Source organism: Phaseolus vulgaris, chromosome 1 (assembly GCF_000499845.2).
Source record: "Phaseolus vulgaris cultivar G19833 chromosome 1, P. vulgaris v2.0, whole genome shotgun sequence".
NCBI classification, from domain to species: domain Eukaryota; kingdom Viridiplantae; phylum Streptophyta; class Magnoliopsida; order Fabales; family Fabaceae; genus Phaseolus; species Phaseolus vulgaris.
In genome coordinates this window covers 658,823-686,188 of record NC_023759.2, presented here as the reverse complement: position 1 = coordinate 686,188, position 27,366 = coordinate 658,823, and the positions used below count along the sequence as shown (strand labels likewise).

Here is a 27,366-nt window from a genome sequence, read left to right as displayed (position 1 = left end):
AAGGTATATTGATGTTCAAGTGAGTATTCAGTATTTATACTCGATGCTATTAGTACTAAATTATGACATACCTGATTCTTGAAATTTGTGGTTATATTTTTAAAATTTGTGTTTATTTATATGATTATGATGTATTCATTGTTATTTGTTCGAATTAGAATTTTGAATTAGGATTAAGAATGTATTAACTAAATCTTAATTATTGATTACTCTCCTTAATTTTTATTTGTGATGATTTTGATCCTATCGAGCTTTCAGGTATAGTAACGTTAAAAAAGTGTTTAAAATCATAAAAGAAAACCACATATTTGTTTTCCGAATGAACAGCATATGTCTGAAAAAGAGGATAAAGAAAAAACATGAGGTGTAGACTGAATGTTTCTACTGTTAGAATGCTGAAAAACCACATCTCATATCTCACTTCAATCATCATCATTCTTCTTCATTCACCATTCATGATCGTGATTCTTCCTCCTTATTATCTCACCATTACACTACTTATTCTCACTTTACCACAACTCTTTCTTCACTCATCCTCCCACGTAAACAAAATGAAACTAACTTTTTCTATCCTCATCACAACTCTCCTCCTCGCCGTCAAACTCCCGCCGCCGTATTCCGTCGTCGCCAGCGCCGCCGGTCAGTGGCAGCTTCTCCACAAAACCATCGGCATTGTCGCCATGCACATGCAGCTCCTCCACACCGACACCGTCGTCATCTTCGACCGCACCGACTTCGGCCTCTCCAATCTCTCCCTCGCCGGCGGCCGCTGCCGCCACGACCCAGATGAAAAGGTCGTCAAAACAGACTGCACCGCCCACTCCGTCGAGTACGACGTCGCCTCAAACACCTTCCGCCCCCTCTTCCTCCAAACCAACATATGGTGCTCCTCCGCCGCCGTCGCCGCCGACGGCACGCTGGTCCAAACCGGCGGCTTCAATGACGGCGAAAGAACTGTGCGCACATTCTTACCGTGCGCCACCTGCGACTGGCGAGAATTCCCCGACGGCCTCGCCGTTCGCCGCTGGTACGCCACAAACCAAAAACTCCCGGACGGCCGCCAAATCATCATCGGCGGGAGAAGACAATTCAACTACGAGTTTTACCCTAAAAGCGACGCCACAGCCAAAAACACCTACTCATTACCCTTCCTCGTTCAAACGAATGATCCTTCCGAAGAAAACAACCTCTATCCCTTCGTTTTCCTCAACGTCGATGGCACCCTCTTCATCTTCGCCAACAACAGAGCCATTCTCTTAGACTACACCAAAAACGCCGTCGTTAAAACGTTCCCCAACATTCCCGGCAACGACCCCAGGTGTTACCCCAGCACCGGTTCCGCCGTTCTCTTGCCCTTACGTAGTAAAAACCCAAACTTTTTTTCTCCAGAAGCTGAGGTTTTAATCTGTGGCGGAGCCCCGAGAGGGGCTTATACACAAGCCAAAAAGGGTACATTTATCGGAGCTTTGAGAACCTGTGCCCGGATTAAAATAACCGACCCGAATCCCACCTGGGTCATGGAGACAATGCCCGGAGGCAAAGGCAGACTCATGAGCGACATGATTCTTCTTCCGAACGGCAACGTTTTGATTGTTAACGGTGCGGGTTCAGGGAGCGCGGGCTGGGAATTCGGGCGCGACCCGGTTCTGGCTCCGTTTGTGTATAACCCGGATAAGGAATTCGGGTCGAGGTTCGAGATTCTTAACGCCACGAATACTCCTCGAATGTACCACTCAAGTGCGGTTTTGGTTCGTGACGGGAGGGTTCTGGTGGCGGGGAGTAACCCTCACGTGGGGTACAATTTCTCGCACGTGACTTTCCCCACCGACCTCAGCGTGGAAGCGTTTTCGCCGCCGTATTTGGAAGCGGCGTTTCGTAACGTGCGTCCGAGGATCGTTGGTCCGGAGTCAGGCACGAGGGTCGCGTATGGGCAGAAGGTGAAGGTTCGGGTCGACGTGGCGGCTGCTTTGGTTCGGAGTTTGGTTCGGGTGACGGTGCTGGCGCCGCCTTTTGCCACGCATTCGTTTTCGATGAATCAGAGGATGCTGGTTCTGGAACCTAGCCACGTCACGAACGTGGATGGACCAACAACGTTCGAACTTGAGGTTACAGCACCGGGTTCGCCCATTCTTGCACCACCCGGTTTTTATCTTCTGTTTGTGGTCCACCAAGAGATTCCAAGCGAGGGTATTTGGATCCAAATACTTTAATCTTTATCTAAACAAAACCCTGATTTAAATAAATGTGTAAAAAATAACAACGTATATAACTAGTTATTCTTAATCAGTATTGGGTTGGAGTATAGATGCATGGCAACATCAATTGTAGAAAATATTGCATGTGTATAGTTTCTTATAATATAACTATAACCTCCTAGTTGCATGTGAATACAGGGATTTGGTGTACTCATTGGAATGTCCGTGACTAAATATAAAGATTCTCTTTAAATTTCAGTCTAATCACTAAATATTAAAGTATTCTTGTTTTTAATGTACTCTTATTATTTGAGGGTTTCAAATTATATAAGCCATTCAGATAATAACTGTTATTTAACCATTCATCTTCTTCTTTCTAATATTCGGGTTTCAATTATCTAATCTGAAAGAATACTATTACATATCACTACAAGCAAATCAAATCATAAAATAGAAACTAATTTATAAAAATTAAAATAATTAGTTGTAATAGTAACTAAGTTAGAGACCAATTTAGAAACTAAAAAAAATTTGGTTTCTAAATTAGTTTCTATTATTTTCTATTATTGTTAAATAGTTTTTAATTGGTATCTAATTAGCAACCAAAGTTTTTGCTACCAAATTTATAAACTAAATAATTGGTAGTTAAAACCTTAGTTGCTAATTAAATACCAATTTAGAAACTATTTAACAATAATAGAAAATAATAGAAACTAATTTAGAAACCAATTTTTTTTTTTAAGTTTCTAAAATGGTCTCTATTTTAGTTCCTATTGTAATTATTTTGGTTTCTAAAAATTGGTTTCTATTTCATGATTTTCTTGTAGTGTCAATCATCAATACTATAGACACAGATTCAAATAATCAAATACGTCATTATTTAGTACCAAATACATTGCATACAAGATACTAAAATTTTACTTGAGTGTCAGAATATCTTTGTAAGTACTATCCGAATCCAAAATTTACAGAAACGAGAAATAGTAGATCGACTAAGAAGAAAAACAATAATTTTCTTGCTTTTAATCCCATTCGAAAACAAAATATTTTAATAATAATATATTTTATCTCTTATGTTTATTAATATAATTATGATAAGTCTCATTAGCGTTGAAATTATCATATATATACATGATTATAAATGTATTATTTAATTATGTATACGTAATTATTATTTTTTTCACGAGGCCATAAAACCCACTTAATAGAATTAAAGTGCAGTATTGTGGTATTTTAAAAGACAAAAATATTACATTACCTATGACCTGTGCATGATGCACATAGAAGATCACGCCAAGTACGTTTTAGTATGAACAAAAACAATTTGAGTCATGTGATGGTGTCAACAGAAACTTTAAAAGCGACACGACCAAAGTTGTTAGAAGCATATGTTGCAATAATAGGGAATTATCAACATAATAGCAATACGAATTTCTTCACGTAAATGCACCTAACTTTGAGGTTCTTAACTTTACAAAACATTTAGTAGTTGCTTAATAAAAACACTATTATTCAATGCATGGAATATCATACATGTAAAGTCCAAATGAAAAAAAAATTCTATGCTTTGGTGCATGTTGGCTTATGATACATTATTTTCTCTAAGTTTTTCTAACAGTTGATTAAAATCCATAAGAAATTATCAATTTGAATACATCAATTTTTCATTTAATAACTCTTTTTCTTAATTTATAAATAAGTTAACTTTTTTTCTTAATTTATAAGTGAGATTTACTAAAATTGATATTTTTTATTTACATGTGTTCCATAATTGTCAATTTTTGTGTGTATTTAATTGTGCAAATAAAATTTAAATTCTCATACAACAAGAGCAATTGTATGTTGATTGTAGTTTCTATTCATAGTATCCAGTTTTTTCACTGTTAGGCCTTGATTAAAGCACGTATCGTTAATTATCGATAATACATACTTTAGTAAATACATCTAAATTTGTATTATTCGACCGGATCAATATTGAACATTGAATCTGTACAAGAGTCCTTCGGTCTGACAGTACAATTTTAGTTTTTTTTTTTATATATTCTCATTAAATACTATACATGAGAGTATTTATGTTTAATAGTAATAAATATTAACAATGAAAGTTAATTTTGCACGTTGATGCCATCTTTTGAAAAATATAACTATTTTTTTTTATAATTGTATTAAAAGTATCTTATAATAAAGAGTGTATTAAAATTAGGTTTAACATATTTTAAGTCCTAAACATCACCATTGTGCTATTTCAATAATACACCACGAAAAAAGTGAAACTGATCTCTTATTCAAGTTTATGAAAATGTATTTTATTAATATTGGGAAAGTTTTGCTGCCTATAATAATTATCTTTTATCTAAATAAACTAGACCAATTGGACTTGTATTTTGGATTTTGTGATATAAAGAGGCTTAATTTGATTAAATCAAAATTAAATAGCCAAACTGAATGAGGAAAATGTACAAAATCCTCTTTGTTCTTACACTGAAAATGTTATTAATTTTAATTTACAATAACCACGTCTAATAAATTCAAATATGTTTATTTAGTAATTTTGGTTAATCAAAATTGTCTTTTATTATTTCTCATATATCCAACTACGAAAGAGCCACATACACCAATTAATGACAATTTGTGATAAACTTGTTATAGTTCAATCTTTCAAGCATATTATTCAGTGCGATTTATAATGAAATTTTGAGTAAAGAAATGATTTAATCCTTTGAATATATTAGTGTCTAAAGAGACACTTAATCAAATAGCTAAGCTTACAATGTTTTATAAATCTATGAAAAAATTATGAAATTCATAAAATAATTAATATAAACCAATTTTAATTCGATCTTTCATTTTATAATCTATCCCAAAAGTTCATGTACAACTATGGAGAAGGAAAAGTCTAATTTAACTTTATAAAAATAGTTTATAAGGAGATATTTGCACATATGATTATATATTTATGGATAATCCGATAACAATCCAATGGCGGGTGATCTCATAAGTTCAATTTTTTTTTGTTAGGATAGACTCTACATGACTTATACCATATTAAGAAGTACTTAACCTCATAAAACGAATTTATACGATAATATTTACACACACTTATTATTACGAAAGTGGACTTTAAGCCTAACTCAACCCACTTATATACAATCAAAGGCTCTAATCTCTAGTCGATGTGGGACTATATATTATGGGTGGTCCGATAGCGGCCCGATAGCGGGTGGCACGATAGGCCCAACACAAACACTCGCTAGGATAGGCTCGAAATGGCTCTGATACCATATTACGAAAGTGTGGACTTTAAGCCTAACTCAACCCCATAAAACCGGTTCAATGAGATGAGGTTTGCTAGGCTCTAATCTCTAATCGATGTGAGATCTCCAACACTTATCTACTGTGAAAAATCTCTATGTTTAGTTCAGATAAGATCATGAATAAAAAGTACACAAAGTCCCTTATACACTTGATGGAAGTTTCTTTGTTTCCAAACGTAAAATAAAAGTGGTATCATATATTATATGGTTTGTAAAAGTGTATGAATCCTTTATACTTTTGCTTAAAATATGTAAATTCCAAACCATCTATCTCCAAATACTATATGTTTGCGTTTGTTTTGGCATTATCACAGCATCAATAATTAGAAAACCTTATCTCACTGCATGGAGTTTGTGAGAAAATCAATTCCAAATTCCAAAAAAACAGACACTGCCACCACCAAATTTCATAGATAGCTCAGTACACAATTCAATAAATAAAATAGTGCCACACTCATTTGTCTTTGTACAAATAAAGTTCCACAATATAATATCATAAATGTTACAAGGATTGTCTTTTAATTAAGTTTAAGTTCGACTTTATTTAGATTGGATGATGGAAAACAAGAGGGTGGAAAAAAATAACTAAATGGAGAAAATTATAGTAGAAAATATCATTATAGGTATTAGGTAAAAAAATAGTATAAAACAAACATTTATAAAGTTTATAAATGTATGCTATTGATTCGAAAAAGAAAAAAAAAATCACTAGTTACCCTTTTAGAAATTTCTACATAAAAATTCAAGACAATTAAAACATTTAATTGTGCAGAAAATTTGAAATTCAAAATTTCTTTTTACCCATAAAAATTGGTTAAAAATTTAATAAGAAATATATATTTAAAAGTCTTCTTTAGCTCCTACGATATGTGAAAGTATTATAATTAGAATTGGAATTGAAAAATAGAGTGTGTGGCTTTTGGGTGATTATGTCTGAAATTTGATTCACGGGTGTCTCATATAAACACTGATTCACTTCACGGGTCACTTTTTGTTAGATTCACATTTCATTCACGGGTGTAGCTATTTTCTCTCTTTTTATTATGTAAAAACTCTTATTCTTTTTCTGTTTCAAAATTAAATAGAATAAAAGAATATTAATATAGGATTTTCAATGGTATTGTTTAAATCCTGAATTTTAGATTAAGAAAGGTAAATGTGTTTCTTTAACACTAATTAATAGTTGTTCATATGAAAGATAAAATGGTTCAAAAGAATTAGGAATATAAGGGATTTAAAGAGTTTGACTACAAGGAGATTTTCACTGAATGATAATCTTTTTCATGATAATGATGATTTCCGAAAGTTAAATTAGATTTGGTCCATAGGAAAAATAGTAAGAATATTCACAAAACAAGTGCGTTTTCTTTCGAAAAAACATATTATAATTTAGACGAAAAAATTATTATAATAACAATTTTTGAAATATACTTTTTTTGTTATATAAGTAATTTTTTAATATTGAGTGATTATTTGAAATTAAGAAAATAGTCAGATAATTTTTAAAAAAATTGTGTAGAAGGAAAAATCTTTACTAGTAATGTGTTTTAGAAACTAACTCTAATTTGGAAAATATTTAATAATAGTAATAGAACTTCAGCTTAGTAAATTTTCATTTTAATGAAAAATGAAGACTTTTACACTTCATGTAAAAATATGTTTATAAAAAAGTTGACCAAAAGCAAAGCATTAGGATAAACTTTTGGATTTTGAGTGGAAATAACAAAGTCAATAAGATTATAATTAATTAAGTAGTAGGTATTGAAAAGGATAAAACACCGTTTAAATAAAAATATTTGTAGGTTAAATTGGTCATGGGATTTTAAATGAAATGAATCAGGCATTATTTGTTTGGTTAAAGGTTTAGGGTTGAATAAAAACCAACATTAACACCGATTTAATTTTCTAAATTCATTCTACAACTAAAAAAATAATTGTTTTATTAAAAAAAACAGTTGCAAAGTTGGAGAATTTTTTTTCATCTACAAAATTTCTTTCAACAAAAAATGACAGAAGAACTAGAATGTGAAGAATACTAGGTAAACAAAAATAAAGCAAAAGATGAAATGCAGAAAACAAGAAAAAAGCATAAGAAATAATGAAATGGATTTAGTTTATGTAAACATTTGCAAACACTTTATTTTCATCCAAACTTTCAAAATATTATGTTTTCCCTTAAGCAACACGCGAAAACAGACAGCTTTATGTTATCTTAAGATTACATGACAATAATTATAACCCTAAATGATAACCCGTACATAATTACAATTACATTGTTATAATTTTACTAAACTTTACCCATAAATTTCTATTAGTAATCACGAAGTTCAAATTTAAAAGTAACCAAAAGACATCTTTTAAGCTCCACCAAAAATATGGTCTAAACTAATCAAAATAATGTCCAAATCACTATAAAATTAGATTCCCAAACTTCAAAAACTCGTGTAATAAGATTCCCAAACTAGTTACTATCTATCAACATAATATAGTATTATGGGATTGTAAAACAAGATAAAACAAATTACAATTATATAAATTTAGAAACAAATATATATAATAAAAAACATTTTTAATTAAATAATATTATTGAGATTATATTATAAAGTAAACTTTAAACTAAATATTAAACTAAACATTAAAATAATATTATAGGGATTATATTATAAAGTACAAATTATATTATAAAGTAAACTTTAAACAAAAAGGTTGAAAGACTCTACACTCTAGTAGATCTCGCTAGGATAACCTCTATAGAGGGAGGTGGTAGGTTGAAAGACTCTATAGAATATCCAACAAATTATAATAAGACTGTGTAGAGTGTAGATGGAGAATCTCCAACAAATTATAATAAGACTGTGTAAAAAGAGTGGGTTGCTAATCACTCTTCTCTCTAAACTCTTATACAAGTGCATCACCCCAATTCAAACAACTACCTAAAAAACGATTCCATTACGATAAAAATCTGGAATTTGCTTGAAAAATAATACAATCAATAAGATTATAATAAAAATGATAAATAATTTACATAGTACGTATTATGGATTAGGGTTGGTAAAAAAACGAAAATGAGCACACAAGTTGATCATCGAGTTCAATCAACAGAGTTTTTCCGGCATTATTTACATACACGTTACCAAAAAACAATGAGCCGAAAGAGTTTAATTTCAATCTCCACACAGAAGATAAAGAATACGTTATGATATGAAATGAAAATCTACTCAATTTTCACAACAGAGATTTATAATAGCTACAATCTATTTATTCAAATATTAGTCTTTTCCGATTTAGAAAAGAAAAACTGGTCCATATATCTATCTTCTGTACAACAGAAAACAAACTCAAAGAGAACTAAAACCCTAAAAGCAAGAAAAATATTGCGAAACAAATAGGTAAATGAGATCATGGAATTGGCCTAAGCACGTTCTCCACGGATCCGGCGAGCGAGTTGAATATCTTTGGGCATGATGGTAACCCTCTTGGCGTGGATCGCACACAAATTGGTATCTTCAAACAAACCAACCAAATAGGCCTCAGCAGCTTCCTGAAGGGCAAGAACAGCGTGACTCTGGAACCTCAAATCAGTCTGCAACACACAAACAAAATATTCAATACAACGAATATAGAAGCAAAAGGGGATAGGTAAACACAATTAGGGTTTTCGAATTTCAACACACCTTGAAATCTTGGGCGATTTCACGAACAAGACGCTGGAAGGGAAGCTTGCGGATCAGAAGCTCAGTACTTTTCTGGTATTTACGGATCTCACTGAAAATAAACGGAAAAAAAAAATCAATACTGAGAGAATGAGAGATAACGAGGAGAAACACAACAAATTCGGATTAAAGAAAAAAGAATTACCGAAGAGCAACGGTTCCAGGGCGATAACGATGGGGCTTCTTCACTCCACCGGTTGTGGGTGCAGATTTTCTCGCAGCCTACAGATAAACCATGAATTAAACAATAATTAGCTTCAAAATAGGTAATTGGAAAAACAAATTGTAGAAAACCCAATGTCTATCAACAAGAATATGCAATTGAAACCAAAAAACGTCATGATCAGGAAACTAAGCATGAGAAAACCCTAAATTACAAACGAATTTCATAATCTCTTTGTAAATAAAAAAGAATATGCAATTCACTTTCAAAAACGTCATAATCAGAAACCCTAGCACAAGAAAACCCTAATATACAATTGAATTTTAAAATCCAATAGTCAATCAACAAATATTAGCAATTGACTTCGAAAAAGGTCCTAATCAGAAACCCTAGCATAGGAAAACCCAAACATGCAATTGAATTTAAAAAGCCCTTTGTAGATTAACAACAACATGCAATTGACTTCGAAAAACGTCGTAATCAGAAACCCTAGCATCATAAGAAAACCCTAAATCGAGTACCTTGGTGGCGAGCTGCTTCCTCGGGGCCTTTCCGCCGGTGGATTTGCGAGCGGTTTGCTTGGTACGAGCCATGGAAGAAGATTGTTCAAAAGAGAGAAAATTGATATTTCAAATACGCAAATGAAAAATGTTTGAGATGCGAACTAGAGAAAACAGATTTAGGTATTTATATAAGCGTGTGTAATACAAGGGTTAGGTCGGTCTAATTAGAGATAAACGAGCGTGGACTTTGAATATTTCACTATTAATGATAGCGATCCGTGTGCTTGTTTCTTATTGGCCAGGGCGAGGAGAAGGATTGCCAGCATGGACCATTTGTGTTTCTTTTGTTAAAAACCTCACTTCTCCTACACCACCAACTAAATCTATTGGGCCCCATATCGTTTTATGTTTGTAACCTTTACACTAAAAAAACAGAAACTATAACACAATATAAAAAATAAAATATTACGTAAATTTTATTATATAAAAAAATTATATTTTCTATAAAAAATATACTATTATATAAATACAATTTTAAATTTTTTAACAGTCTGTTTATTTTTTTCTAAGTCGTATATACGTTTCTAATTAAGATATGTGAAATTATTTAAACTGGCTTGTCTAAAAGGTACTGAATAAATTTATTTTATAAAAAAAAAATTGTCTATTTAACTTAGATTATAATATATTTTAAAAAATAGGATCAAATTAAAACTTAAAAAGTACCCAACAATTATTAATAATGATAAAAAAATTAATTATAATTATGAAATTGAAAATAAATAATAATAAAATGAAAATAAATAAAGAAATATATTAAAATATAAAGATGACAAAAAATATATTAAAATATTACAAATTTATGAAAATATTTTAATTTGCACTCATTAAATTAGTTACTGCAAACAAAATGACTTCTCTATATAAAAAATACATATATAACTTTTAAAAAAGAAATATAAACACTCAAAAGTTTAATAAAAAACTAATTACTTTAAAAAGGTCTAAAATTATACATAGATAATAATGTATTTTTATTTAAAAAAACATAAATTTATTTATATAGTAAAATTTATGTATTGTAATTTTTTATGCTATTTTATATTTTTCATCTACCATACGAGCTAGTTGTACCAAACATTTTTAGTTTAATAAATTAGTTTGTGAAATCTAAACTTATAAACTTGTAAGTTTCAAACTGATTTATTAACAAAAAATAACTTCTATATTACTTTTTGACAAACACACTTATGAATTTTGAATTATACATTAAACTATTATACAGTAATAATAATAATAATAATAATAATAATAATAATAATAAGTACTCCTATTCCTATAAATATTTCCATAAATTAAATCAAATGTGATATTTAAAATTGCCACTTGATCATTATATATATATATATATCCTTTTTTTCAACACAGTTATCATTTGGCAATTGCTTCCTGCACCATATTACTGCACCCGATTCCAGCGAAAAAGATGAAACTGTCTTTAAAATTTTTTTCAAAAATATGTGTTTTGGATTTTTTTTTCCGAAACAAAATTTTATATTATGGATTTTTTTATCCATAATGGGTTTTTCAATTTTTGTTTCTGGATTTTCATTTCCGAAATACAATAATTTATTTTCCAGATTTTTTTTTCAAAATGTATTATTTTTTAATTCTGGAATTTTTTTCCGAAATAGAATTTTAATTTTTGTTTTCGAATTTTTATTTCTGAAACTCAATAATCACATTCCGAATTTATTTTTCCAGAATATATTATTTTCAATTCTGGATTTTTATTTCTGAAATTAAGAGCATTTTTGGAAATTAAAAAATATGTTGGGTGCAAGTTAAAAATATTGGGTGTAGGAAGCATTTGCCTTGTCATTTTTATAAAAAGAAATCATTTTAAATTAAGCCCATTTAAAATGCAAGTAAGTTTTCACATTTATACCAGTGGATACTATTACTGGTGAAAAGACTAACGGCCCATTATCCATATTCCTTCTGCATATTTATTTTATTCAAATGATAAAAAGTTTTTTTCGTGCTTAAAAAACAAGAGATGTAATTACTTTTATTCAACTACAAATTAATGTCTTGTCTTGCAATATGTTATTTTTTTATATAATGAAACATATATGTAAGAATAAATATTAAGTTAAATGGAGAAAGGATAATTTAAGTTAAGTTAAATACATTTTTATTTTTTCAATATTTTATTTATCTAAACCTTAGACATCTCACTTTTTTTTCTATACTTATAAGATTTTTATATTGTTTGTTAAGCTCGTAGACACTATTAAGCTTTTAACAATATATTGAGGTATTATACAATATATTAACTATTAGATATTACACAGTTTAATTACAAAAATATCATATGTAAAAATTATGTCTGTATATTTTAATGATAAAAAACTAATTACATTTGTGTACTTATTTTTAATGTTCTAAACAATGTTTCTATAGTTACCCTATTCAATATCTTGAATGTTGTACACTGCTGAAAATTCTTAATATCAGAATAAGTTAGTAAGGTTTAATTGGTTCTTTCTTTCCTATATTAAAAAAGTCAAAACTCAATTTCGGTCCTTAATTTTTTAAATGTTTATTCTGATTTCAAATGTTTTTTTATATATACTTTAAGAAGTTCTAAAATTGTAAGAAAAATTGTATATGTTGACGTATACATGTACCAACCAGATTGTTTTAGGATTAACTTTTTTATTTTTAAAGAAATCTTTACAACATGCACAATTTCCTTCCAATTTTTAATTAAATAATAAATATACTTTAAATTTGTGAGGTGATACAATACTCATTTCTTAATAAAAATAAATCAACACCACACTATTCCACTTATAATTATCCATCATACGGTTTAATCTTCTCTCAAAGATTCTTCATCGCAATTATCAACTATTTTTCAAATATAAGATTATGCTAGCTTCTCTCACCACAATTTTTATGTTTTTCAAAATAATTTAAAGGATTTATGATTAAAAATCAAGAAAATCAACAAAAGTCAAAACTACAAAACAAAAAAACAATTGATTCAATGAACTTAGTGTAGAAAGACAAAAGGTGAGACATGTATAAATGATGGGCCGTTCGTCTTTTCTACAGTATAGTATCCATTGGTATAAATGCCAAAAACTTACTTGCATTTTAAGTGGGTGTAAATTAAATTTATTTTTTATACTTCTGATAATTGTATTTAAAAAATATGTAGGTGTACTTAATATTATTACTATCACTGTATAATAGTTTAATATGTAATCCATAAGTGTTTATCAAAAGTAATAAAGTTTATGTTGTTAAATCAGTTTGAAAATAAGAAGTTCATAGTTTACAAGTTTATATTGGACAAACCTATTTATCAAAAATAAAAATTGCACAATATAAATAAATTGTTATTTAATTAAAAAAATATTATTATGTATTTTAAATTTTAGACATTTTAAAAAGTAATTAATATTTAGTTAAACTTCAGAGTTCATAAAATAATTCTAAAAGTCATTTAATATTTTATGTGGAAAAGTCATTTTATTTAAGTAACTATTGTAACGACTACTAATTAAATTATTTTGATAAATTTTTAACAATATAATATTGTTTTTGGTCATATTTGTAATTCAAATTTTTTTCTTTTATTCATTTTATAATTTAAGATTACATTTTATTTTCAATTTCATAAAAATCACTAATTTTGAATTAATAATACTCGTTATATTATTAATTCAAGTTACTTGTATTTCATTGTATAAAATTATGAAAAGTTTGCCATAATGAAAATTGTAAAAAGGAGCTCGAAAACAATAATTTAAATAGACAAATAAAAACAATAAACATAATACAAATTTAATGAGAAATTAATCAATTGGTAAAACGTTTAATTATAATTATATAATAGTGTAATTATAAATTGTGACAAATTGGCACAATCTAAACATTCAACTAATTTCACACGTGTAAGCAATTAAGATGTAAGGGTAAAAAATTGTAATTACATTATGATCGCGTGATCGAAAGATCAATTTTGCCTCTTCTTTTTTATCTGCCTCACAACAATCTTCTTCCATGGATCGTAGCGAGCATATAGTCCACCAGCAGAAAGGCCCCTAGGAAGCAACTTGCCACCAAATCTTGTTCATGATGGACAATTTCTAATGACATATTTCAATTCATTTTACAACAAACTCTAGAAGATTCAAGGCTTTGAAACATTAAAACGATCTTCTACGCATTTAAATCGAAATAAACATTCATACTCACATACGTTTAGGTACCAATAATAACCAAAAACGAAGGCTTAAAAAAATTGTAATCAGGAACAAATATGTGAATTACTAGTATGGAAACAAATACGCTGCGTCAGATTACAAATTTTCATCACCTGCTGTATCAGCCAGGGATAACTGTAAAATTTATATCTCATCATCCACATGACTGCTCAGTCAGTTCAAACGTATCAACATTGACATAACCAGTAACAGATAATTGGAACGATAAACTTCTGAAACAAAAAATTCAATTAAAAAATAGAAAACAATATTTTAAATCAGATTCAGTAGCCTCAGACCGTCCTAGTTCAAAATTTTCAACAAAAATACGAATAATCGCATTTCAGCTAATAGTATTAGCATCATTGGCCACTGCACCAATTAATCGAATACAAAGTTTGCATATTCTGAAAATGGAAAAAACAATGATTCACAACATTTCAAACAGAAATTAAGAAATGGAAGAAGCTTGCAGAAGCGATATACTTGATATCTACGATGCTAGAATATATTAAAAAGAAGCGGCAAGAAAAATTGAAAATGTATGAATGCGGCATCAGATCTTCCTATTCAATGAAAAGTATTCATCGCACTCAAATCGTAGTTTGAGTACTCAACATTTCGAAAGATTCATCAATTGGCGTCTGATAAAAAAAAAAGATTGAGAGAGAAAGAAAAAAAATAGAGGAAGTTGGAAGAAAGAGGAAGCCAGAATGAGAACTAGGGTTTTACAGACACAAGGGGAAGCAGCTTCACTTTATAGGATGGGACGGGCACGCTGATACGGAAACCTAATTGATTGCTGTGAGTATTTGCAATTTTGCAAGCTCTGGGAGAATTTATGGGCCAGTTAATGAGCATCCAGCCCAATAGAAAGGATTTGGGCTAGAAAGGCCTCTCCTAAATTGGGCCTAACTTCATGCACCAGATATTTTGAATTTGGCAATTTCTCCTTCCACCATATCATTTTGGATCCGCACCCAACAGAACATTTAAAATTCCGTTTTGCTCCTGTCATTGACTCCAAATATACAAATTCGTAAGTAAATTGGATTTCCAGTTTAAACTTCACATATCCGTAAAGTGAAATTTCAGTTCTAGATAACTTTATCATAAAGTAGCATTTGAGTTTTGGATATGAATATTCGGAATGGTTATATGTGTTATGGATTTCTTCATTGGGAAGACTTTTTTAAGACTTATGGATATTAATATCCAGAAGGTAACTGATTTGTTGTTTTTTTAGCATTGTCAATGGATACACCAGACTCATACGTAGCAATTTCAGGGGAGATTGAAGTGTGGGATGGATTAGATGATTTTGATCTTGAGCAGTCAATAACTTATAATGCATTAGATAATAAACATATGACACGAGTGTAGTAAGGCGTTTACTACAAATGAGTGTTAGGCATGTGAATTATAGTTTATGAATTATTTTACAATTTGGCATATGTTATTGTAGGTATTTCGTAATCAAGATGAGTTGTTAGATTGGGCGAGAAATGTTGGCTATAGTTATGAGTTTGTTATTGTTATATTAAGGTCAGATACATGAACGAGGAAACGAGGAAGGATGACGTACGTATTATTAGGTTGTGAGAGAAAAAGTAAATACATTAAGTATAAAAAAGACGTTATAGTGTTATATGTAACTTATATTTATAACTTTCAAAGGTGAAGTTGGAAGATGGTTGTCCAATTCCACCTACATATATATTGTGGGCATCACATTGTTATCCTACGATCCAATCTTGCTCAACATATTACATTAGCCTAATACAAGTTTGTACACAAATAATGTCAATTAGATGACAATTCTAGTCTTAACATTTGTAATAGATACTTAATCTTAACATTTCTAATGCATATATGTACTTACGGGTGCCAAGATCCTTCACTATCATGTATAATTACTGATGGGAAAATCCAAAATTCACAATTTGTTTATGGATATTATAGCTGAAATTGAAGTGGTTGCTTCCAGATATGGAAGACCGGAATTCAAGTCTTTGGTTTTGGAAATGGAAGTTTGAAAGTCAAATCCTTGCTTATGGATATGAAAGTCATCCTTGCTTATGGATATGGAAGAGTGATTAAGGGTTTTGAAGAGTCCAAATTCAAGTGTTTGATGCAAGGCTGGAGTTGCTGTTGTGTTTAGGGTGGGATCTGGGTAGTTTAAAAATGTAATCCACTATTTGTTGAATCTAAAGCTAATGTGTTTTAAAAACCTTTTTAAATTTAAGTATTGTTCAAACTAAGTGAAAAAACAACCTATTGTTTTGTCGAAACAACCCATTGTTTTACTCTTAGGTGTTTTTGAAAAGGTTGAAAACTGTTTTGGTTGGTTGACTTGTTGTCAAATCAAAACAATCGGTTGTTTCGTGGTTTCAACCGATTGTTTCTTTAAAAATCCTAACAAAATTTGTTTTGATGGTTGAATGTGCTTTAAATGATTTCCAACTGAATACGCTTCTCTATTAAATGTTTTGACCAATCTTTGTAAAGTATAAATGATTTGTTTATATTTTAAAACAAACAAGTGAAACAAAATTGAGTTATTAGTTGTGAGAAAGATTGCTTTCAAGTTTTTGAACATTCAATCAAGCTTTGGGTTTTCTCAAGAAAGAGTGAAATAAGATTGCATCTGTATTGATTTCAGATTGTTTTGTAAACAAGTGTAATTCTTTCTTAATCTTTTGTATTTTCTGGTGTTGTTGCCAAGGAGTGTTTTGTGTTCTTGAGGTGGTCAAGATCAATACTCTTGGTGTGTGTTGTGCCAAAGTGAGTGTGTTTCTTGAAGGTTTCAAAGTCACTACTTTAGTGGTTTGTGTGTAATCTGTTTTGATTGCTCAGTGGATTACCCAATGACTTTTGGGGACTGGATGTAGCTCTTGGTTTAAGAGTGAACCAGTATAAACTGTTGGTGTATCTGTTTCTTTCCTTAAACTCTTTTAATTTCAGTTGTTATTGCTTTACTGGTATAAACAAGTGATTGTTTCGCAAAAACAATTGATTGTTTTTATGGTGTTTTGCTATTTTGTGCTTAAATTCTTGGCTAATTGAAATTTTGATATGATTGACACAAAAGATTTTGTTCAAGCTGAAAAAGTTTTCAAAAATCTCTCTTAAACAATTCACCATCCTTTTGTTTAAGGTCATATATTCTAACATATATGTACTTACGGATGTCAAGATCCTTCACTATCATGGATAATTACGGATGGGAAAATCCAAAATTCACAATTTGTTTATGGATATTAGATACAAAATTGAAGTGGTTGCTTCCATATATGGAAGACCAGAATTCAGTCTTTGATTTCTTCTTTACGAATATTTTTATCCAAAATTCTCATTGTTCATTCCGAACATCAACATGCGAAAGGGTGCTTGATTGTTGGGTTGGATGCACGTGTAACTTAATTTTTACTTCATTAAGTGTGTTTTGGTCTTTTCACTACAACACGGTGAGTGGCACTCCAAATTGATATGGTGTAGGAGAACTTGCCTTTGAATTTTAAGGGGATGTAGATGAAAGTTATGGGGTGCAAAGAAAAAAGTTGCAAAAAAAAACCCCTTTGTTAATTAACAATATTATGTAATTGAATTTGAAAAATATTAAAATCAGAAACCCTAACATAAAAAAAACCCTGAATTGAATATATTTTTAATATAATACATATATTTTTGTGGATATTACTATAAATATGTAAACAAAATTAAGAGATCAGGTTAATGTTGAAAAATATGAAATAAAGTTATTACACTGGTGCAATTGTGTATACAAGGTGATGGTGTTTTAATAAAAATTAACTTAATAAACTTTGTTTATAAAGAAAAAAAATATTAAGTAGGAAATATTTTGAATATGTACACAAAATTAAAATTAGCTTTAAAAAATAAGTAGAAAATGTATTTTTAATCACATAGATACGTTAAATGGAAAACAAAAGAGAAGTGGATTTATTTGATCAATTGAAAGATTTTTTTAATATATTTTCTATTTATAATTAATAATTTAAATAAGATTATAGTTATAATATACTGATAAGATACCTATGAGACTAATATTTTATTTTAAACACAACATAATATCAAATAGTATATAACATTAGGTGGGATATTGAAAGTCTGACTCCAACAAGTTGAATAAAACGATTTTAAGTTTTGGATCAAAATTGTTGTTACGTGTGACAATGATGAAGTAGAAACCACTTACTTAAAAAGGTTGGAGATCCTCGTCGACTAGAGATTAGAGTATATAAGTGGGTGCAAACCTTATCTTATAATCGATTTTATGAGATTAAGTTAAGTTTAAAGTTCATTTCATAAATGATATCAGAGTCATTTCGATCATATCCTAATAAGTATTTGTTTATATAAGTGGGTGCAAACCTCACTCCACCATGTTAATCGAGATAAAATACAAAAATAAAATATTTAAAAAATATAATTGGTAAATCATAATTTTTCTGATTTCTTTAATCATGAAAGTAGAAAATAAGAACATAAAAGTATAACGTAAAGGAAAAGAAACAGAAATGAAATTTTCCAATGAACCCCTACATAAGAATTGAGTTTTTCTAATTACTTACCAATTAAAAGTGCAACAATTATAAGTATAGCTTTTTATAGATGAATATGCATCACATATGTGTAACTTACATTATGAGTCATCACATAAAAGGCTCTGCCAAACTTTGGAAAACCACGTGTGCCATCAATGGGTCCACCAACTCTATTTATTGTCAAAAGTTATGATCAGAAAAATTAAACACCAACAGTAACTATATAAATATCCCCTATCAACCTGCAAATAAAGAAGCTCTCAAATTACCCATACAATTAAATTTGTAACAGTGTGCACTTTTCATAAAACAGAAAAAAAAAAATCACCATTTTTCACGAACCCAATACCAACCAATATCTCACACAACAACATACAAAATAATCTATGGATGAAACTTTTAAAAATAATACTAATCTTGTTTTGTTTTGATAACCACTTGTTATTAATCCAAAATTTTATCATTTAAGTATTTTTTATAAATACTAATTGTACGGTTGAGTGTCAGATAGACCAGACATATTTGTCATCTATAGCGTCAAAAGTCTAACACAAGCATTATAAATAGATGATCATTCTACGGTTAGAGGTAACAAAATTCTAATCGTGGTACTCTCACTCGAACCCAAACTAACTTGAGTGTTAGAGTGTAATTGAGATATCCTCTCTAGAGAATCGAAATATCAAAGATTGAAAAAAATCAAAGACCTTGAACTAGGAGTGAGCACAATAAAAAGAAATTCAACCTAAGTCTAACTCAACCTTATAAAATCGGTTTGTAAGGTGAGGTTTGCACTCACTTATATACTATGAAATGTTCTGGTCTTTAGTCGTTGAGAGAATTCAAACACCTCTCCTCATGTCGAAAATATCAACTAGTGCGTGAGACTATATATTATGGGTGATCCGATAACGACTTATATTTGGTGATTTGATAAGTTCAACAAATAATCGTTAGAAATAAATTTTAAATTTAACTCAACTTTATAAAACCGATTTATAAGATGATATTTTCAAGTAGCAAAGTTATGAAAATTCAATAATTTTATTTTCTCTTTCGGGCAAAGTTATGAAAACTCAATATTTTTATTTTCTCCTTTCGTGATGCTTAGGATTTTGAAAAGTAAGTAAAATAAAGACATAAACACATACCACGAGTAGCAAAAAGAAATCGTCATAGTTACTGTGAGAAGCTCAACATCTACAATGATGATTAAGAGAGGAGGGTTCCATCAATATCAACTATTAAAATAGAAACTGTAAATTATAGATGTTTTTTCTGATGGGAAAATAATCCACAAGTGTAGCCACAACCTTAAGCTTTATTCCATGTGACAGGAAAACATTTCAACAACTCTTGACATGATATGTTTAAGACACATTACCTAATACAACTTTATTTTAATTTCAACACCATGTATTGAACCATTGAAATGGCTAACTCAACCAACTCTTAAGTATGAACTAAAATCTTATGATTAAATTCATGCAAGTGCCCAACTAATCAATCAAGAGTTGCATTAAGTTTTCTTTTTGTGAAAAAATTATAAAAGTTGTAATTCAAATATATGTGTAATCATTCGAAATCACACTTCTTTTCTTTCTATATTTTTTTTAATGATAATATTTTCATCTTTATCCTTTCAAAGTGTACTTGTCTTCTTCTAAAATATTTAATTTCAGTCAACTTCAATAAAAATAAACTCAATGATTAATGATCACATTTAGAATTTGGTATTTCATTTGTATTTATTGTAATTTTTTTTTAAATATTTTTTTATGATTAGTAGTGTTGATGGTACTGTGAGAGATGACTAGAAAATCATTCTTTTTTAATTGTTTTAATGAACCAGAGAGAAATTAAATGATTTCTTTTAAAAGTTTTTTTAATTATTTTATTCTCTTTTGAATTTGTAAAGGGATTATAATTTTTTTCTATTTAGTTAAATTCTATTAATTGATTAAGTACTATGATAATGGATTTTAAAAAGATGTTTTTTTGTCCTTTTTTCTTACAATTATCTGTTTTTCTTTTTTCTCTCTTAACTTCTACATTCTTCATTCTTATCTTCTTTGTTACCACTCCTAAATTCCATTACCTACATTCCTTATAATAAAGGACTTAAGCCTCAAATCCATAGAAACAAAATCCTCATATAAAACATCCACAAAGTTACTTTATTTAAAAGCGATGTAGAAGTTACTTAGTGTGATTATTTTCTGAGAGATAATTTTGTAAAATACAAGAAAAAATGAAGCAAGAAAAATTAATAAATCTCTCACATTTTTAATTATTTGTCTTATTGCCACAAGCGAGTAAAAAATTAAATTAGAAATCTAATATCTGAACTTTGATTTAATAGACTTTTGAGTAATTAAATTTAGGTTGAGAAGAAAAGGAAACTCTCAATTTAAGTCTTGCATGTAATTTAAATTCATTAAAATTTAACATACACTTAAATTGCCATTTGTTTTAAAATACAAACAATGACAAAAAAAAACACTTAAATATACTTGAAATAAATATGAAACTTTTTATTGTACTAACAAGTTATTTTTTCTATTGTAATTTTTTTTTTCTTCTAAATTTTTTTTTCAGTGTTCGATCTCAACTCTCGGTCGAAAGTTACCTACAACAAATTATTTGACGTTTAAGTAAATGTTCGGTATAAGAATGAAATATATGTTATAACATTTGCTTTCGTTGTTGTGTTTATTTAGATTGTATTGTTAAACTAAGATTAAAATTTATAAAATAATTAAGATTATATTATATTATTTTTCATACGATTTATGTTAAACTGAGATTAATATTATCATAATTAAAATTATATCACCTATTTTGTTATAAAATTTAACATATATTAATATACTTTAATTTTAACAAGTTATTACAAATATATTTGAAGGAAAAATAGATAAAGAATCCAAGTAAACGGAGTTATTTGATGAAATGAATTCTAGAAATCAATAATCACAAGCAATTGTCACATGGCAACTAAAGTGGCAGAATTTTAAAACTACTATAATTGGTATTTTCTTGTTTTTGGTATTTTTATTTTATTTGTAATATCACATTAAGTCAACATTTTACGTCCCATCGATTCAATACATCTTTACTTGACCGTTTGTTTTGACTATAAAATAAAAAAAATACAAATTTATTTGTTTTTAATATTATTAATATAATTGATCTTTTATACACACTTTTATTTGTAAATTTGATTTTGAATTGGTCCTTTGGTATTTGGGTTAAAAGGAAATAAAATAGCAAAGTTTGTAAAAGAAAATCATAAAATTAATTCAACCATTGAAGAAAACGCGTATGTTGTGTCTACATCAAACCAAGATGTAAAGTTGTTAAGCATATTGACTAATGGGGAGTTTCCTATTACGTATAGATTTCGAATCATTTAGATAACAAATAAATAATAGTCTACACTTCTATACACCACCATCACCTACTAATAAATTCGAATAAAAACCAAACCACAATCTTGTCCTCTTTTCTATATATATAATTTTTTTTCAAATTAATTTTAACTAATTATATACACAATGTTTTAATATGTTAAAGATTTTATATATCTTACTATTCGGGTTAATTTAAGTTTAAATACATCTTATTTCTGTTTTATTGAGATATTTTTTAAAGACAAAACCGTGATAAAGTTCAAAATAATTAAGAAAATGTATATTTAAAAGGTGGAGTGGTTATTATTTTGAACTTGAGTGTCTTCTAAAGTTCCTTCGTTAGGTTTCTTCTTTTTTGATTGATGTCTTGAACCTTTGGTATCTATGTTTTCGATTAAAAGTTTGTGATTGATTTAAGGTCTTTTTTGTGTTTGAGAAATGTGCCGTATACCCTCCAGTATGTTATATATATGGAAAACCTTATTTTGACACCCACTTTGTGCATTGCTCCAAATTACACATTTCAAATGACAGAGGTTATGAAGTGTAAAAAGATTTTTATCATTTAAAGAGGTGTAATTTGGAGCAAGTCAAATTATCATTGCTATATATATAGATTGATGTAGCTAAAGTGAGTTTTATTTATTTATTTTTTTCTTGTTGATAAAAAAATATAATATTTTTTTAATTAAAATATAGAGTTAAAGAAATTGTAATCTAAAAAGAAAAAACGGAATCCGGAAATGAAGGGAAAATAAACAATATCCGCGTTACAGCGAAGTTGACACGCGCATGCCATTTATTTCACGACCGGAGTAGAAAAAAGAGACTCACAAATTTACCTTCTAACACACACAACACAACCACATCGTCATCTTCGTCCTCCGACACTTCAACTTCTCGTGTTCTTCCTCTGGAGACCTCTTCCGCACCACCGTGGAATTTTCCTGCTTCTGTGACACAAAACACACTCTGCTTGTCATATAACTTACTCTTGTCCCTGTCACCATGCCGTTTACAAGATAGGGTTTGCACTTTTTAATCAGCTCTAGCTATGACCAGGTACACAAAGTACTGTGTTAGTTAGAACTTTCTTCAATTATTAGCAAAATTTTCAGTAGACTAGCCTTGGTGAACTGTGTGTGAGGATTTTTTAAGCTTCGGTCGTTTTTATGTGTGTTGATTGGTGAGTATTGTTGAAGGTTGTGATTTTTTGGTAGAAGGGTCGAGTCAATGGAAGGTGTTGATCAGAGTAATATGAAACGAAATGGTTGTGTATTTGGTTCGTCATCGGGTGCAAATCTCAGACCCCCAAATCGATTGAATAATGCTGTGGCTATTAGTCAAATGGGTGTTGCTGAGAATCAGAAACCCTATGGTATACCACCCTCTTACCCTAACACAAATATTTCACCTTCTTCACCCTATCCTCAGTTTTTTGGCTCTCAATCCCATTCCAATTCGGTTTCTCAGCGTTTGGGTTCTCCCAATTTGAGTTCTGCTTCATCCCATTCCAGGTCTTTGTCTCAGCCCCCTTTTTTCTCTCTGGATTCCTTGCCCCCATTGAGTCCTTCTCCTTATAGAGAGCCCTCCCTTTCTGACCCAATTTCAACAGATGTGTCTGCTGAGGAAAGCTTGGTTAACCCACATGCCCCTTTGCCTAATCGTGGTCCTGCACTTCAGCTTGGCCATTCTCTTCCACCTCGGAAAGGACACAGGCGATCCAGCAGTGATTCCCCTTTGGGAATCTCTGATTTTATTCAGTCTGCCCCTCAGTTGGTTCCCTCCAGGACTTGGAGTGATCGTGATGGTTCTAGGGGAGGGAACTCGGGTTATGAGAAACCGATTCAGCTGGTGTTGAAGGAACCGATTAAGGATATGGACCGTGCTGATGGTTTTGGTGTGGAACCTATGGTTGGGAGGAAAGAGGATGATGCACTGGATGATTTGTTCAGTGCATACATGAATTTGGACAACATTGATGGTCTGAATTTTTCTGGTATGGAAGATAAGGATTTGGATAGCAGAACCAGTGGTTCCAAGACTGTTGAAAGCAGTGACAACGAAGTTGAGAGTCATGCAAATGGGAAAACAACCGGTGCTCAAGGGGCTAGTTCAAGCTGTTCAGAGGAGAGAAGGGAAGGAGTGAAGAGGAGCTCTGATGGAGACATTGCACCTGGTTCCCGACACCGGAGAAGTTTCTCATTGGACAGCTCCATTGGAAATTTCCACATTGGAGATGAATCACCTAAGCTTCCTCCTTTGCAAAACCGAGGTGGTCAACACTCTCCTAGCAATTCGATGGATGGTAAGACATCTGAAACAAGCATCGAGTTTGGAAATGGTGAGTTCAGCTCAGAGGAGCTAAAGAAAATAAAGGAGAATGATAAACTTGCTGAAATTGCCATGGCTGATCCTAAACGTGCAAAAAGGTAACAATAGTCTTCTCTTTGACTGTTTTTTTATGTTCTTTTCTCTTTTGCTGTAAAAAAACTAAGGCTGTAAAATATTTGTCTAGGATTTTGGCGAATCGGTTATCTGCTGCTCGCTCAAAAGAGCGGAAGATGCGATACATTTCTGAATTGGAGCTGAAAGTCCAAACACTTCAGACAGAGACAACCACATTGTCTACTCAATTTACCAAATTACAGGTGCGTGCCTTCTGAGTTGAGCAGATATTCCATTTTCTTCAAGTTGTCATCTATATTACTGTGATAAATAAAATGTTTCCTTTATCTTTTTCTCCCCTTTTCTTTTGCTGTGCTTGTCTGCAGATGGATAATTCTGAGCTTAAAAGTGAGAATAATGAGTACAAATTGAGGATTCAAGCCTTCGAGCAGCAGTCCCAACTGAAAGATGGTATGGATATACATTTTCCTTCTACTTAATGTATTACCTGAAATCTGCTTTAGCTTATTCGAACCTTTAATGTGTGAACTTTGTTGTTTTTGTACACAAATCACTTGTTTATATGATCAGGTTCAATGATGTCTGCTTTTCATTTAGAAAAGGGATTTTATGTGCTAACAAGGTTTACTATATGACAATTTTTGAATGTGTATAGACAAGTTATTCAAATTTGTGCTGGTTCTCAACATGTAAATGGCTGGTGTTAATTAACTAAAACTCGAGTGATTTACTATCCAATTATTTCAGGGTATCTGCACACTTCACCTTTGAAATCTACCTGTCTAGCTGGAATTTAATTTCATTTTCACAAATGCTTGTAAAGTACATTTTGCACTAGCTAGCACCACGATTTTTCTGAACTTCTCGCTTGTTTCACGCCCGCTTTAAAACTGCATATCTAAAAATATCAGGGTCATTTTGCCCACATATTGCTGTCACTAAAACACCCTTAATGCCAAATAGAAAGAAGATAGAGAGAAAGAGAGACTTGGAAGGAAAGGGAACTCAGATAGTCAAGGCTCAAATGTTCTTTTTCTTGTATATACTAAGTTTGATGCTTTGATACTTAATACTAATAGTCAGAAACTGCACTAACCATGATTATTACCCCAACTTCTGTTGTGTTCATGCCTAATGACTGTATCAGCTATGACTTCTTTTCTAAATCTTTCATGATTAATGCAGTTATGGTGTAAACTTTATCTCTTAAGACCAAAGCAATATTTTTTTAGCATCTTGAACTTGTAATTCAGAAATATGCATCTCCATTTCATCATCCTCTCCCTTCTTCAAATGCACTGTTACTGCCTTGTTTTTGTGGTGGATATGAATACTTTAGCTGTGCAATAAAACATCTTATGCATGCTTATTTTGGCAGCTCTGAATGAGACATTGGATGCTGAAGTGCGGCGTTTAAGACGCATGGTTGCAGAACTTGGCGGAGAGACCCTCCTCTCGAGTCGCATGGCTCAACAGCTTGCTATTAGCCAACAAATGTTCCCATTACAGCAGCACCAGCAGCACCCTAACCAGCTTAGACATGCTCAACTGCACAATAACCATTCTCAGGAACAGACACAGACTCAGTCACAGCGCCAGAATGGCAAAGCAACAGCCTACTGATCATCATCTTCATTGCACAACAAAACTCTGCAACCATGTATACTCAATGCTTGTGATGTGAATCAGAGCATACTTTATGACCAAGTTCAAGTAAAAAAAAGACTCCACTCAGAATCAAAATAAAGTTTAGAATTGTTGATTTTACCGCCCAAGTTTTTAGTTATTATCTGTAAATTTTATGATGATTTCAGATTATTTCATTAGGATTTATGATTGATTTTATTAAGATTTGTTTTATTTACTTTTAAAAATTTCTTTCTTCTATTATGGTGAAGATTCTATCATTAATTGCGATTTGTTTTCTATTTTTTTTCTTACATATTTAAATTTAACTGAAAATGATTGAGTATAAATGAAATATAAGCGTTCGCATTGCTTATGTAATTTAAATAGAAGCTTGTTACTTAGACCATGTTAGTGTATAAAAATTCATTGTATTTTATTGTTCAAAGTGCCGGGGATTTAAGTTGAATGTTTCATGCCAAAAAAACGTAATGAATATTTGTTTTTAAGTGCGTGTTGTATGTTACATGTTGTGTTGTTGTCTGAAAAGAAGCATGTAGTTGAAATTAATTAATTTGAAAATATGTTACATTGAAAATAATTTTAGAAGAACTTGTTAAACTTAAAAGTTATAATAGTTATTATCACAAAGTTAAAATTTTAAGTTAACATAGGCTTTTGAAAATCGACTCAATGTAGAATTAACTAAGTTAACTTTAGGTCTATAGTATTTTGTCTCTAAATTTTAAATTAATTTTAATTTTCAAGATTATTGTCATGACAGTACTTAATCTTATATAATTAAAATATGTTAACTAATTGCAATTAAGTCATGTATAATATACTTAGATTTATACATTAGTTATTTTATACTCTATGCTAAATATAATATAACAGTAATTGTTAACTAACATGTTGCACTACAACACGTTTATGTGTATCTTCTTTGTTAGAAAAGGTTGAATTCAAGATAAAAAAAAATTCTATATTGGAGAGAAACTTCTATTTGGTAAAAAGAAAAGTGATGAGAAACATTTAAGTACGAGGATATATAATAAAATGGAAAATGAAAATTATGATTTCAATCTGTGCAAATTAGGCTCACATGAATCAAAACATTTCCTCATATTTAAATGTAAATTTTTTTTATTAAGATTTATCTGCGATTTCTATTATATGTTA

At 30.3% G+C, this 27,366-nt stretch overlaps 3 protein-coding genes and 3 non-coding genes across 8 annotated transcripts; 2 read left to right on the top strand and 4 right to left on the bottom strand.

Moving 5' to 3' along the window:
* Positions 1-288: 288 nt before the first annotated feature.
* LOC137816354 (aldehyde oxidase GLOX-like) lies at positions 289-2,490 on the top strand. Its single transcript, XM_068619458.1, has one exon. It carries the CDS (start codon positions 360-362, stop codon positions 2,208-2,210), a length of 1,851 nt encoding a protein of 616 aa, XP_068475559.1. The 5' UTR covers positions 289-359; the 3' UTR covers positions 2,211-2,490.
* A 6,256-nt stretch (positions 2,491-8,746) lies between these two features.
* On the bottom strand, positions 8,747-10,100 carry LOC137816359 (histone H3.3). The gene is made up of 4 exons (XM_068619462.1): positions 9,907-10,100; positions 9,368-9,444; positions 9,184-9,274; positions 8,747-9,092 (listed from the first exon to the last, which is right to left on the bottom strand). The coding sequence occupies exons 1-4, from the start codon at positions 9,976-9,978 to the stop codon at positions 8,922-8,924; spliced, it is 411 nt and encodes a 136-aa protein (XP_068475563.1). The 5' UTR covers positions 9,979-10,100; the 3' UTR covers positions 8,747-8,921.
* A 4,152-nt stretch (positions 10,101-14,252) lies between these two features.
* Positions 14,253-14,334, bottom strand: LOC137816811 (small nucleolar RNA R38). Its single transcript, XR_011081895.1, has one exon. It is a non-coding gene; the product is annotated as a small nucleolar RNA R38 (small nucleolar RNA).
* Positions 14,335-14,458: 124 nt separating this feature from the next.
* Positions 14,459-14,538, bottom strand: LOC137816758 (small nucleolar RNA snoR20a). The gene has a single exon (XR_011081872.1). It is a non-coding gene; the product is annotated as a small nucleolar RNA snoR20a (small nucleolar RNA).
* Positions 14,539-14,721: 183 nt separating this feature from the next.
* Positions 14,722-14,801, bottom strand: LOC137816757 (small nucleolar RNA snoR64a). The gene has a single exon (XR_011081871.1). It is a non-coding gene; the product is annotated as a small nucleolar RNA snoR64a (small nucleolar RNA).
* An 8,083-nt stretch (positions 14,802-22,884) lies between these two features.
* Positions 22,885-26,469, top strand: LOC137816353 (bZIP transcription factor 29-like). 3 transcript variants are annotated; one of them, XM_068619457.1, is made up of 5 exons: positions 22,885-23,211; positions 23,352-24,581; positions 24,668-24,800; positions 24,924-25,008; positions 25,937-26,469. In XM_068619457.1, exons 2-5 carry the CDS (start codon positions 23,383-23,385, stop codon positions 26,179-26,181), a joined length of 1,662 nt encoding a protein of 553 aa, XP_068475558.1. In that variant the 5' UTR covers positions 22,885-23,211; positions 23,352-23,382; the 3' UTR covers positions 26,182-26,469. The 3 variants fall into 3 exon arrangements, with proteins under 3 accessions (XP_068475558.1, XP_068475557.1, XP_068475556.1); XM_068619456.1 differs by having other exon boundaries at positions 22,933-23,211; positions 23,373-24,581; XM_068619455.1 differs by having other exon boundaries at positions 22,938-23,211; positions 23,370-24,581.
* The last annotated feature ends 897 nt before the right edge of the window (positions 26,470-27,366 follow it).

What these genes read in the sequence shown, in the direction of transcription:
- LOC137816354 (XM_068619458.1), top strand. Translation starts at nt 360, where the DNA reads ATGAGGTGTAGACTGAATGTTTCTACTGTTAGAATGCTGAAAAACCAC.
- LOC137816359 (XM_068619462.1), bottom strand. Translation starts at nt 9,978, where the DNA reads ATGGCTCGTACCAAGCAAACCGCTCGCAAATCCACCGGCGGAAAGGCC. An exon ending in GGAAGCAGCTCGCCACCAAG is followed by an intron (nt 9,445 to 9,906) that starts GTACTCGATTTA and finishes GTTTATCTGTAG; the next exon opens with GCTGCGAGAAAATCTGCACC. An exon ending in AAATCGCCCAAGATTTCAAG is followed by an intron (nt 9,093 to 9,183) that starts GTGTGTTGAAAT and finishes TGTGTGTTGCAG; the next exon opens with ACTGATTTGAGGTTCCAGAG.
- LOC137816353 (XM_068619455.1), top strand. An exon ending in GATCCTAAACGTGCAAAAAG is followed by an intron (nt 24,582 to 24,667) that starts GTAACAATAGTC and finishes ATATTTGTCTAG; the next exon opens with GATTTTGGCGAATCGGTTAT. An exon ending in GCAGTCCCAACTGAAAGATG is followed by an intron (nt 25,009 to 25,936) that starts GTATGGATATAC and finishes TTATTTTGGCAG; the next exon opens with CTCTGAATGAGACATTGGAT.